Source organism: Syngnathus floridae, chromosome 2 (genome assembly GCF_059516105.1).
Source record: "Syngnathus floridae isolate MCC-2025c chromosome 2, RoL_Sflo_1.0, whole genome shotgun sequence".
NCBI classification, from domain to species: Eukaryota; Metazoa; Chordata; class Actinopteri; order Syngnathiformes; family Syngnathidae; genus Syngnathus; species Syngnathus floridae.
Window position 1 is genome coordinate 22,419,006 of NC_142414.1, and position 14,889 is coordinate 22,433,894.

The 14,889-nt window shown below is 39.7% G+C and overlaps 1 protein-coding gene across 1 annotated transcript; it reads right to left on the reverse strand.

Annotated features, from left to right (window-relative positions):
* Positions 1-5,645: 5,645 nt before the first annotated feature.
* On the reverse strand, positions 5,646-9,315 carry LOC148402616 (uncharacterized). The gene is made up of 5 exons (XM_088369296.1): positions 9,074-9,315; positions 8,866-8,921; positions 7,846-7,893; positions 6,614-6,661; positions 5,646-6,155 (listed from the first exon to the last, which is right to left on the reverse strand). The coding sequence occupies exons 1-5, from the start codon at positions 9,313-9,315 to the stop codon at positions 6,124-6,126; spliced, it is 426 nt and encodes a 141-aa protein (XP_088225422.1). The 3' UTR covers positions 5,646-6,123.
* Positions 9,316-14,889: the final 5,574 nt, after the last annotated feature.

Sequence of the window (14,889 nt, forward strand, 5' to 3'; positions counted from 1 at the left end):
GAAAGTCACAACTAGATAGGAATGGTGGATATCGAGTTTATTCAGACTGACAGGCATGTGCATAAAGGTAATTTACCTTCACTAGTAATTTGAGATGCGTACTTTGGAAGTATGCACTTGCTAACCTTTGTAAGCATGTACTACGTTCGTCCTGTCCAACTGGATGAGACTTTGAGAAAAGGGCTGACATATTAGCAATATTAAAGTCTAGATTGTTATCTTGTGATAATATCAAACCAAAAAGTGATTTAAATATGGATATCAGTGAAATAGGGGACACATTTCTATACATATGAAGTATTGGGGGCAGCTCAGTGATGCGCTGTTTAGTCCGCTTGTGTGTTTGCATGTTCTCCCCGTGACTGCGTGGGTTTTGTCCGGGCACTCTGGTTTCCTCCCACATCACAAAAAGATGCATGGTAGGCCGATTGAGCATTCCGCATTGCCCGTAGGTGTGATTGTGGATGGTTGTTCGACTCTGTGTGCCCTACGAGTGGCTGGCAACCGGTTCAGGTTGTCCCCGCCTACTGCCTGATGTCCGCTGGGATAGGTTCCAGCACGTCCGTGACCCCCAATGGATGGATGGATGGATGGATGGATGGATGGATGGATGGATGGATGGATGGATGGATGGATGGATGGATGGATGGATGGATGGATGGATGATGATATATTGGTTGGCTGGAGTATCAATACCTAGTGATCAGCCAACATTGTTAATCTCTTAACGATTTAGACAGCAGTGCTATAATCTCATGAAAGGAACAAAATTTGCACTTGGGTTTCCAAATTCTAAAGACAATTAGTGTTTTTTTTTTTTTAATCATTCAAGGTCTACATTAGTGCCTGGGGGTCTAATTTTACTGCAATTCTTGGGGTGTCCAAAGTCAGAAACCTGTTGAAGTTGACCAAGGATTTCAAAAATAGAGGATGCATTCATTATATTTTTTTACTCTTATTTTACTCTTTATTCTTACAAGCGGTGATGTTTTTTATCATAAAAGCAAATGTGAAAGATAAATGAACTCAACTCTTTTGATATGAATCAGAATGTAAATTTGACATCATTAGAGGCGTATCTCTATATACAATACATGTCCTTATTTACACTGATCATTGGGGGGGGGGGTTATTTGTTAGTAGCTTGGAAAGGTTTAAAGGTTCCGACAAGCTATAAATCTCTTAGTCTCTTAGTCTGTGATGTTCAATCTAATTACCTCTGCAAAAGCTTAAAAGGACATAATGTGGCAATCACCATTTGTTAGTGATTTAATTATCTGGCAGGATTATGCAAAAGCTCCTTAACTGATTTCAAGGAAAGTTTGTGACTAGATTGCACATCATCAGTCAAGAACCCATTCCAATTTGGTGCGGATCGAGGGATTTACTTCCACTTTCTGCTATCTGAGTCACTATGTGTTTTGCGTTTGGCATTTTCTATTCCCTCAAACCAGGAAATAGCCTGTGCATACATACAGACACTTACATTGGCAATTATAATAAGTAATCATTGTAGTACAACAGAATGATTGAGAAAAAAAATATTAAAATTGGGCTGGAACTCTCTGAAAGCATAGAATGTCTTGATAATCTTAAGCAATGCTTGACTGACTGACTGACTGACTGACTGACTGACTGACTGACTGACTGACTGACTGACTGACTGAGTCATTCATTCATTCATTCATTCATTCATTCATTCATTCATTCATTCATTCATTCATTCATTCATTCAAGACACCAAATGTAACCCAACGGTAAGGATTAGTACATAACTCATCATTTTAGTTAGTTTTAGTTTTTCTTTAATGCAGTGGCAACAGGGACCTATCAGATTTTTATTTCATTTCTGATTGTCCTATCTTCCTTGTTGGAGGTCATTCCCAAGTTCCATGCTGTCCTTGTCTGTGATTATCCCAAATTCTTCAGTGTGATTTGCCAAAGAAACTTTCTTACAGCCACTCTAAAAACCTCCTTGTATTTAAACAAGCTCAGCCCAAAGTCAAATGGGAAACAAGGGCAGGCAAATTTAAACCATTTAGAGCAGCTACACCACCAAGATGGTATGCTCTTGATCTAATCACTCTTACTTAAAATTCCACTTTGCAAATTACGAATGGTATAGTGAATATTTCTGTTGACAACACGCACATGCATGTTTGCTCCCCAGAGATGTTGGATGCGGGATTATCAACGATGTCTTCCTTTTGGGAATAGCACAATAGCCCTCATCCCTGATATTGTTTATTTGGTGCCTTGTTAATATAGTGGCAGCTCTGGTGCTATGATTGATAGGGTACTCACTTATAGGCCACAGCTTTCAATTATTGAGGAGAATGCTTCCTGCTGATTTATGCTGCCATGCAAGCAGTTTATGTTCTCATAATCCTTTGTTTTTGGATGGATACGCCTTTCAGCAACCTTCTTTTATTCAATGTTTGAATGTTTATGCTCTTGGGAGTGTGTTAAGTAGTCCCCCCCCGCCACACACACACACACCTTTTTTTTTTTTAAATCATTTGTGTTTCTGCATGCTTGGTGGATCCGCGTGGTTGTCGGCTGGTGCACACATTTTTGTGGCATAAGGCCACAGGGGAAACCAGTGAACAGCTGCTCTTGAAGCACTGGGTTCTTCCAAAAAGGCAGACCAAACCACCCACATTACTATATGTGTGTGTCACACATTGTATTTGTGTCAACTTCGAAACTTAGCAGTCAAAAAGCATTTTAGACTCTCATATTACTTAGTCATTGTGCTCTTGACCTGCAGTCATTACCATATATGACATTACATTTCATTGGGTGCACAGTCTGTCAAGGTGATTTAACAATGATGTTTGGCATTGGACATGTGCTATATTTAAGCAATATTACGCACCATTGGAGTTAAGGACAATATTCTTTTCTGATGTAGGTGTTAGCTGGATGCCTGTAATGTGATATGTAAAATTCTTAATGATGAAAACATTTGTTACAACAAAGAAGCAACATTCTCGTTTTTCTTGTCCCTTCATTTGTGCCCCTCAAAGACAAGCAACAATACCTTTCATATGTCGTGACTATGGATAAGAATTTGGAAAATTCTTTGGTAAATAGACGTAAACTCAACCATGAATACATCCACCTTTACATTGCTTTTATAATGAATAGTCCACTTTAACTGCGTTAATAATGAAAGTAAGACTTGTGTTTTTACTTCCACTTAGGATGTTTGAGTCCTCGCTCGTTCTGGCGGCATCCAACAAGTGGTCAAATTTGATATATACAGAGACAGAGAGAATATATTACATTTAATTTTAATTATACAGATGTGTGCCATAAACAGAATACTCTGAAATAACCACAAAAACAACAAAAATTGTTCATTCCAAAATGTAAGAGTGCATATCTTAGGAGGTCTCCCCTGTCGCTGGGAGAACTGTTGCCCTCAGGTAGTGTGTGTGCATTACATAACACATAATATAGGCCAGAGTGGGATGCAGCTACAAAAGACTTGAGAAAAGAAAGCAAGCAATGGCTTATTCCGGAGAGATAATGGTAAAATTCAGAAATTGTTTTTAGTAAGCATCGATAAAGCTTGTTTAACTAACAGAATGCACATAACGTGAGACAGAACAAATTATTATTCTGAATAAAAAACTAATATTGGATTATTTTGTAGCCTATTCTTTCCTTAAGATAGCAGATTTAGAGTAAACTCAAACCACACAAAATAAAGTGAAATAATGATGGTCTCATCCTAATTTACTCCGAGATTTATTTTGTTGTCAAATGTGTGAGTGTTAATTGAACAGATAATTGATGTTCTGATTGAATAAAAATGTACTGCCTACCTATCCACAAATTAAACACCATTACTGTTGTGTCGACAGGTTTATTGTACCTCCGGACATCAAATGAAAGAACATTGAATTGTTGTCATTGATATACAAGACAATATCGCACAGAACATTGAATTGCTATCATTGGTATACAATACAATATCGCACATTATCCAGGTGAGTAGATATAAATTTCTCATTAAATGATTTTGCACACAGTAAATGGATAATGATGAACTCCCTCAGCACCTTGGTTGGGAATCACAGGCCTAATACATTAAATGTTTTCTTAATGAACCGTGATCCTAAAATTTATAGAAGATTTAGGCTTCCTTTTTACAAAGCCATTGACCTCAGCATGCCCATCATTGACTGTAAAGCAGGAAAGTGTCCAGTTTTTATTTACACTCAAAGAATAATATCAAAGCTTGGAGACCCTCCTGTGCCTTATTCATCCCTGAGGCAGTGTTGTGGTGTGCTAATGGAATTTTGCAACAAAAGTGTATCTCCAGGCAGTTTGAAGAATCAATTATGCCTGTAATGGTAGTGCTACTACAAAATGAAAGCATCAGCAGGGTGGCAAAAATAATCATAGAGAAGACCCCAACAGTGAATTCTATGACAAATGTAATTGTGCGTTTCTTATCTTAACCTCCAATAATATCTCTGTACTGATGGATGCATATTGTATTGTATTGGTTATTAAGATAGATTATTATATTGAGAGGGTAACAGTTTGACTCCAACCTTATTGTTAAATCAATATGTTATCAGCAATAAATCCAACTAATACCTGTTGTTTCTAACAAAAGAAAAAAAAAAAAGCTTCAACATTAAAGATGACTTGTTCTTCACAGCAAACAATACTGCTGACATAAAACTTTTCTTGGACTATGAACAATTACTAGAACCTCCAAAGTTGTGTTCACTATGCTTGCAGTATTGAACATTTGACAACATATTTTGATAATTTAAAAATAAAAAAAGATTGTGTCACAGAAGGCATAGGGTACACTTGCTTGACTTTGGTGAAGGGAGGGTGGTTTCAGTTCCAACTCCATGTAGGTGTAAATATGAGTGTGAATTGTACTCAGACACTGTGTGTCTTACTGTTAATGTTTTTTTTTTCATCGTGGCTCACACATTGTTTACACTTCCGTGAAAAGTAATAATTTTCAAATGCAAGATTAAAGAGAATGGCAGTTTACTCATCTGTTTACTGTTTAGTAATCTGTTTCCTCAATTAATCAGACTTGAAAATATTTTTTTTTACCAAATCAGTGGTTCCACTGTTCAGTCTTTGTGTTGTACTTTGAAGCAAAACCTCTCTTTACTATATTCGGTTCTTTCCTCTCCAAGACTGAGAAATGTGCTTTAATCTGTGTGACCACAAAAAAATGGATTATGTTACTCCACAAATAAAACCAACTGGTTCTAAAATAAAAAGTAGAGAAGAAGACTGGGATTGAGCAGTGTTTGCTGTGTTTAGAAGGAAGAAGCAGGGTGCGATTGAGATCCCCTTGAGGTGGACAGGCTGCTGCTTTTGGACTTGGGCCTGGAGACATAGCCAGCTCCATCATAGGGAATCGCAAAAGCACTGAGATTCAGGATGCTAGCCAGGGACTGATAAGCTCAGAAAGAGCATGTAGAAAGATAACAAGACAGAAGAAGTGATATCAGATTTGTGAATTAAATGGATTTTAAAGGCCTTAGAAAGTGACAAAGTGGGACAAGTCTCATGACATTTCGAGCAAGAGTAGAGAGGGAAGATTTGTCTTACCAATGCTCCAATCCTGATGGATACACAATAGAAAACATGAAAGATCACAGTTTTAATAGAAATAGTACATGATGTTGCAAAAGTCACTGCGCACTTGTGTCTAACATGGTTTGATAAAAAATAGTACTGTATGTATCACCCGTATTCCATATTGAAACATGACTGATCGAGCACAATAACTTTCCGAATAATACAGGAGGTACTACAATTCGTCAAGGGGTGTCAAATCCAGGACCCTGACAAAAAAGAAAAAATACGGATTTGCCACTTGCAAACATTTGCAAGCCTTTTCCGCTCAGTGAGATATGAGCTTTGAATCTAAGTGAATTGGGGCATCCTTTGTCTGGTTTTAAAAGACAATTCCTCTTGATAAAATACGGAGTTATCAGAGGAGAGCGCTAAGCATCTTGGTGCCTAGCAAGACGGTGGCAGCACCCGAGGCTGCCTACAGGCCAGGTCTGCTTCACTGGAGCTACCCCTGGGGCCTTCTCCTCACCACCTGCTCTTCCAGTTGTGATGGAGTCATGCCAACAGATCCATCTTGAGCATTCTGCCTTGCACAACAAGCGGAGTAGAACTTGAGTTGGGCGCTATTTGTTTAATTTAAATCATGAAGTGAAATTACTGGGAAGTGGACGGAAACACACAAGAAAAAAAACAGAGAGGGAGGCACAGATTGCCATTTGGCTGCAGTTTATGAAAACTCATTTAAAAAAATCCCTGCAACTTCTTGAAAGCACACAGATTTCTTGGACGTCATCGATATGGAACTTTTAATGCTGAGCGGGCTCACCTCAATATCCCCATCGCCACTGGTTAATGTTTTTCTATCTTTAGGCTTTTCTCCCAAGTGTGCCATGGAGCTGTCCATGGTACTCGTGCAAAACAAGCGCGTCTTTTCATGTTTGTGAGCTCTAATTTGGATGCTCATCGCAGGTGGGACTTTGCCTTCGCTGTGAAACACTGACATTTGACTCACTCATTACAAGATATACGAATATTAAAGCACTACCTATGCTTCCGTGCAGCTGACTGGCAGTTCCATCCAGGAATGTCGATTCTGTCACAGATAGGATGCCATTTAAATAAACAAAATTAACATGAACAATTTGTCTGCACGCTTGATTATACTCTCAGATTTTTACTATGCACATGTAATTAACAGCATTACCCAACAATCTTTAGTGTTGAAACATTAAACGCTTTATGAACTGTCAGTTAAGCCGAGCTCCCGAAAGTAGGCCTTAGATGGCTTTGAAAAGCACTTTGGAAAGTCTCCAAATGCAGGACTCATGTCCCATAAGCATTGAGGGAAAAGGACACTCAAAAAGACGAGTTTAAAGCAACTTCAGATACTAAGGCGTCAAAAGAAAGAACCCACAACATGGTTTAACCTTTTAAAAGTCTACTTAAACAAAAACGGTATTTTCCACCTTCATCCGTCAAGTGTATAGAATGTCATATTGCTTTTGTTATCTCAGGCTCTGATCTTTTTTAAATTGTTTTGCTGTATGTATAAAAACACGGATTGTGCAAAGGCTGAGGCCTCTGTTAAAACACTTCAAGTCATGTGGGAAACCATTTTTTCTTGTTTCTCATTTTCACAGTGAAAGATTTCCCATTTATTCCCAATTCCACAGTTCCATTGTTTCTATCCCTTAGTAAAAACCACTAACCCAACCCTAGTTTCAAATCCTAGTATGAAACTTAACCAATAAGCCAAAACCCTCATGCTAGCCTCCCCCCCCCCCTAACTCCCTAACCCTAAGCACACACCCTTACCTCTGACCCTGGTTTTAAACCTAACCTTAATTTGAAACACTACTTGAAAACCCAGCCATGGCACAAATACATGCAATCTCTTTGATATCTCTGCTGCCTTTGTGCTGTCCAGCTCAAGGTTGAAGGAAGTCAATACGGCAACTGACAGACTGAAATCATCTACCAACCTTGTGTTGTTGCTAATTATGGCATGTTGAGACCATTTGCCTTTCAAAGGTAAAACATTTTCCTTGACAATGTGGAGGGGAGCTATTTTGGAGCTCCACCTCAGCGGAATACTTTAAAAATCTTTTTTCCCCCTTTGCTTTGGTTTCTGCCCCTGGGAGGTCAGCAGGTGGCTGACACATCTACAGACAGTCCCTCAGAGAGGGGAGGAATAATCATGCAAAAAATGGAGCATCATTACATTTATCACAAGACAGTCAAAGAAGTAAAGTGAAGAAAAAGAACTGTGTCACATGCCTGAAGACATTGACGAGTCATTGTAATCTCCGCAAGGCCACTGCGGAGCTGCAGACAGAAAATCAACAGGTGTCAACTGGACTCCCTGATTTTGTTTTTATTACTTACAACGATTGACAGCAGAAAAGTCAAGTGGACAAGCTTTTAGGAAGCAACATTGGCATCCACTCTCTGCGCTCTCCGGAGAAACAGAGTGGCGGTGTTTGCTTGAATGCAATGCTAGGCTGCCTGATGAAGTATTTCATTTTGAAGGGTGTGCACCGATCCTCCTTACACGTTCTTTCCTCCATGCTGCTATTTGTCCATGTAATGGGTCGCAAGTACTTGCACTCCAGCACTTTCTCTAAATGTTCATCAATTGTAACATCACCGTTCCACCGGCTTATTCTGGCCTGCGTTTCTCGTCTTTCCAATAAGTACATTCTCCTTTTTAAGTTCTCAGACCACATCAAAATGTCATCAGCAAACACCAAAGTATGCAGAGACTCTTGCCTGACATCATCTGTCACTCCGCCTTATCACCATCGCAAACAAGAAGGAGCTCAGAACCGATCCTTGATGAAGTCCCACCTCCAATTTGAATCTTGCGTCACTCGGGCAGGACAACTCGACACTGTTTTACGGTTCTCATGTGATGGTGGACTGTAGTACAACATACAGGTACTTCTTTGGAGTGCCTTGGAGCAGCTCGAGTGCATGGTAATATCTGAAGGATCCAAATGCCTATGCAGGGTTACCACACATTTTATACACCAGCTCACGTGACTTGTTTATGGCTCATCTCAGCGAGTGCTTAAAGGAAATATGCTTACCGTCCTCCCTCCATTCACCTTCATATTTGCTGGATCAGTAAACAAAGACCAAGCAAAATCACACTCAGACAGATATTGATTTAATGACCAAGACATTTGCCATGGAAAAAAAAAAAGCCTGGACCTGTTGCTACTGACGACTCCAAAACAAACATGTTGGTGAACAGGAGCTCACAGGTACAGTGTTTATGAAGCAATAACAACTCACTTGACTCCAAGATAATTCCTGTCAGGAATGAGTTGAGCCAGGGCAACCAAATGCAGCTTGAACCAGGATTTATCGAGGGGAAAGGGAATTGGAAGGGAGGTAGGGAAGTGGGTAGGTAGGGAACCGAAGACACAGACAGGATAGAGACTCACGGCCAGCAAACAGACAGACAGACAGAAGTCTACTTGGACAAGATTAAAATTCTGACCGTGAGCCTCCAGACAGACCGGGTGAAAACCAGACGACAGGAACAGGAACACTGGAAACGGACAGGGACGGAACACAACAGTGGACACCGACAAGGAGGAACACACGGGCAGGGTTTAAATACACCAGGTAACAAGAGGGAGCAGGTGACACACATGACGATAACGAAGTGGTGTGGCTGAGGGAAGTTGACGGCCGAGCGTGCTCTGGCAGGGTCGTGACACTTCCTAGCTGATAAGACATTTTAATCAACCTGGAGTTGGACTAGACACTTTATTTATCCCTAAATTTTAAGATGTTCTAATTTGGTGAATAAAATAAATTCAACCTCCACATCTTCAAACAACCCACATGACCCACATGCCGTGATGAAAAATACTCATAACTGCCCCGGACATAAAAGAAACAAACCAACAAAAAAACAAATTTGAAACAGTGACAGAATGGGCACCAACTGGCGCTGTAGCACTCTGTACTGTTGAACCGCCACCACCTATCCTTTTGGCTTCTTTGACATCACAATGCATTGATTCTGTATCAGATTAGTGGCCTGTTGTTATTGGGAATGCTCCGAGCGTGGCTTAAGACAGGTATGAGTCATATATATCATAGCATCCAACAGCATTGTACAGTATATTTAGTGACCATTTTTTGGGTCACCTCTGGACTGCCGCAAGCGAGAAATCTTCACCAGCTGCCACTAATGTGTACCCACATAAAGTTGTTATTATAAAACTGATTACAGTTGTTTAATCACTTAAGCAATTAAACACAAACTGATTCAATTCCTTCACAGTTATAAACTCTCCATGCAATTACTTATCACCAGTAAATGCAATTTGCTGCATTGCAGAACCTTGAAGGCAAGTGTAAATTGACCAACTAATTATGGTGCAACTGCTACTGATGGCGTGCCGTCTGTAAGTAATGCTAGTTGACAGTGCTTCTCCTAATGTCTTGTGCGAAGAATATATAACGACTTTTAGCAGGCCTTTTAACACTGTCAAGTCTCCAAAGCAGGTGTCCTACCATATGCTGCATTAATTATACAAAAATCTTTAATGACTTATAAGACCACTGATTACCAAACTGCATGGCAACATGCCCTCAATCCTTTTACTCTGGCCTGATTGATATTTATAGCAGAGATTACAGCCTAAATAGCCAGGCAGAGACATGTACATAAAGTAGACAAGTGGAATTTCTTCTTCTGGGGAATCCCAGAGGGGCTACGTGAACATTAAGCAAATGTACTTGTTTCCAAATAATGAAGAGCCATCAGAGTCGGATCTGGCAGCCTGACAGTATTTGCCTTTTTTCCAGCACTGTATAAGCAGGGATGACAGTCTAATGAAAAGGCTGATTGCGGTGCATGACTGTAGTTATTGTTAAAAGTCCCTCAGAGGGGCAAAGATACACTTTGAAAATGGGTTGATCATCTCTGCTCAGTCTACAGGCAGTGACAGAGCATGGAAGGTGACATGCAGTGTATGCAGACCGCTGTCAATGAGGCGAATTTGCAGGGGCGCTGACAGCAACAAGACCCGAGGCTGACTTGACCACAGAGGTAGCACGAATCCTGAATATCACACGCCCACTCCTAGCCAGTCATGACAGCATACATGGCTGAAAAGCTACGGTTGCATCTTGTATTGCTGAAAGGAGTAAGGTGGGGGGAAAAGGGAAAAGGTTGTTTCTAAAGTTGTCATTTCCTCTGCTCTAGAGCCAAAAATAGCTTGGCCCCACCATTTATTTGTACTGTGTACCTAACACTACACTTTGTCCTGAAAGTCATCTCCTCATGGATTTCTTTCAACATTCAAAAAGTTGGAAAGCACAATATGATCCCGAAAGCACAGAGGGAACACTTGAGTCTCTCAAACAAAACTAAAATCATTCTGTTGTATTTTTCAGTTTGATTTGAGTTTGGTTTATGATGACTGAGGCTGCAATATTTTATTTTATAGCTAGATTTTTAACCATCTGGACTTTACAAGTGGCTTCAAAATAATCACTGTTACCCCACCCCTGTTATCAGTTCTCATATTGGTATAGATTGCTGAAAATAAGTTCTAAAACAAATGTCCAATCATACTGTATGTTTTCATTCAGAGAAACAGTCACACCAACAAACAAAGTGAGTTTTCAGTTAGCCTAACATGCATGTTGTTGTGTAAGAAAGCTAGATCCAGAGAAAAAAAAAAAACATACAAGCAAAGGGAGACGATGCAAACTCCACACAGGATTCAAACAAGCATCTCCTGACTCTGAGGCCGACGTGCTAACCGAACCACTATTTCACTTTAATTTCTGCTCAAAGTGGGACAAAAAAGCATGTGAATACCGCTTGTGTGCATTGGCTAAATACAAAATTGTCTTCTAACAATCCCACAGTGAGCAAGGCTTTTATGTGACTGTGAACCGTGAGCTTGTCCTCTCACATCGGATCATTCTTTGCCTGACGGCAACGTGAACCCTGAATGACCTGCCACTCTGGGGGCTGGCTGCGGGTCTGTGGACAGTGACGCTTGGCCTCATGCCCAAGCTCAGGACTACACACAATCTTTGTGGGCGCTGGGCCTAAGCTCTTACTAAGAAACACCCAGACTCCAAACATTTACTTCTTTCTTAATTCACACAGCAAAAGCTGTGAGATCAATGCACGGCCATTTTAAAAGGTGCAGAAAAGTGAGGAATTCAAAGAACAACATGGTGAGTTCGCAGAGGGCCCACTGCTGTAAGCAAACTGCAGTTTGTCCAAAATAGAGACAAAATACAAAAATAATACATTTTAGATTCACTGATCTCCCATGTAGTGTCACTTGGCAAGATTGTACAAGTTCCAACAGACAATGATCATAAAATGTTAGTCCAATAAATGTCTTGCCAAACAGCTGTAAATTTAATAATGTAAATGAACAACTACATACATAGTCAGCTTCATACCATGCCAGCAAGGAATTGGATGTACTCTAACCCCCCCAATTCTATGCATGATGGCCAAGTCAAATCCCAAAACAACTCCTTGAAAATCAGAACTGTTTGTGTTGGATGACAAAAGAAAGATAGCTGATATGGCCCCAATAAAACATCACATTAATCAAATTAATAAGATGTTTTTTCTTTTTCTTCTTCAGTGGTCAACCATTTGGTAATGAGTTTACTGGCACACACAGGACTGGAAGGGATTATTACAGGCTTCTGCTTATTTCTAAATTTAGAACAAAGATTTGGCAAACTAGTGACAGTCCAAAATGTAACTAAAGTATGTAAGGCTGTCAGAGGTAAACCCAAACGAGGGTCCATATTTTAATTTACACTCTCCCTCATTTTCAACACTTAGTGTATTAAGCCAGAAATCTCGGGACTGATTTTCAAAGAGACTTGATTAAACTGAAATGGTACATGATTTCTCATTTGAAATTTAAATCCCTTCTACCAGTTGAGTACTTGCTATCTGCATCAGATTGAATAATTTCCCTTTCACGGCATCAGTCTAAATTTTGTTTTAATTTGAGAGCAAGCTGACTCAATCGGCAAAGTCTTGCCAGTGGAAGAAAGCAAATTGAAAAAATAAAAGTTCATACTCCTACAAGAATTTGAAGTTCCAGGATAAGTCATAATTTCCTGTGAATAAAGTCAGAAATGTGCAATATTAAAATATGCAATATGAGGAACATTAAAAAAAGTTCAAGAAAAAAAGATAGGAAAATAGTCATAAATTTACTAAATTAAAAGATTTTCAGAGAAAATCATATGAGAATAAGAATGTCAGTCGGTCCAGAAGAATGAATAACGGCGACTGCTCAGCAAGTATACAAGTCTTTTGGTTTGAAATGCAGATGGCGTGCGACCTTTTAATGTGCAACGACTTGATAACAATCTCATTATAAAGGATAAGTTGGTATTTACAGCACCAACTTAAAGCTTTTACTGGAAGTGTATTGTATGTATAGCGCTGTCAGCAAACGTGACCTTTTACCAACCGAATTCCATTTACACAAAAGTTAGCCTGTATTTGTCAACATCATCTTCCATTGTGCACTCAGTACTCACGTCTTCTTCAAACAAAGTGTTAAAAGAAAAAAAAAACATTTAAAAACAGGCATCCAGTAATAACCTCCATTAAACACAAATATCAAAGTCAAGAGTTACTAGTGTTTTCACCTCTCTTTAGTGGTAGCGGGATTATGAAAAAGCATCATCTTGATGCATGATGGAATAAAAATGAGGCTCCAGAGCTTCATCATTGGTGATTTGCTGAGGAGACTCAGGAGGCAATGATACAAAGACACTTAAGCGAGTGGTTGGGAAATCTGGCTGTGTCTTGGGCTGCAAACTGGACTCCGTTGAGTAGATAGCAGATAGAAGGATATTGGCCAAGCAGACATTTTAGACACTTTCGAGTCCCCAAGCAGCTCCTTCAGTGCCAGACTTTCACACCCTCGGTGCGAGAGAGCGCTACGGTAGGTCAATCCCGCCAACAACAATAAGACAATTCAATAGCAATAAAGAACTATACAGCACACAAATCCTTTCAAATGTCACATATGTATAATATTTATTGCATGAAAGCACAAGAATACAATTAAACGAAGCTAGAAACACAAACAAAAAAAACTCAGCACCATTCCGTCTCACTTCTTACTAAGAGTAAGTAACATTTGAAATAAGGGACTGGCTTGCAGTACTTGGAGTAAAAGGGCCGTGAATGGGTGTTGTTTCTCATCTAATTCTAATTACAGTTGGCTCCGCATGCCGCTGACCTGATATGCCTTCATTCAGTTGAGCTCATTTACACAGGCCAGTGCAGCTACTGGCTGTGGTTCAGATAAAGAACCACCTGGTTGCAGGTAGGTAGGGGAATTTGTAAAGGAGACAATTATTGTTAAGGAAGACCACCTTGAAGTATGTAGGACTATTTCCCCTCCATTGTATAATACCCACTGGGACAATGGGCACTGATTGATCTCTTAGTCGAAACACCTTAGCTCCTCACACAAAGTGTGATTGTGCTTGCACAGTGCTCACATATAGAGATCAAATAATTGCATTGAATAAACCAAAGTCAACTTGTCAAACGTACACCTGCGTCACAGCACAACATACACTTGCACATGATAAAAAGTGAAAAGGTGGCCAAATGTATCGAATAATTATTTGGATGCATATTAATAATAAAACTCAAAAAGCGTTTAAAGCAGTGCTATTGAATGTGAATTATCATATTTTTGCTACGCAGCCATTATCACTTTTTTCATTCCAAGCACTTACTGGTTATGACATTTTGAAATGTTGCTCCATCGCAGAGCGCCTAGCACTGCTCCCACCCACTAGGAGGAATATTTGCATTATATCTGATGTTAGTTATGCACAAAGCCTTAATTAATATGCTTATTTCTGAAGCATTTCAGCACTGCTCAAGCATGTCAAACCACATGTACACAATTTCTAAGGGAATTGTAATTTCAAAATTTTAAGTATGACTCAATCCATACCATTAAGAGGCCACTCCCAAATCCTGCCAAAAATTAAAATGCAAACTATTCCAGGAGAGTCCGAATGCCCAACCCAACATTCTGTCATGAAGTGAATGGAGCTGGGCGACCAAATGCAGCTTGGACCAGGGTTTATTGAAGGAACTCAAAAGACAGACTATAGAGGCGCGACTAGGGACGAGAATAACTGAACAGAAAGACGAAATAAGACGAGAACAGACAAGCAACTAAGCACGCTATGATTAATATGAGCAATGATTAATATACTTTGTATGAATAAAACCTCTGCCTCATTTTGATGTCAGTTAGGCTTACTGGA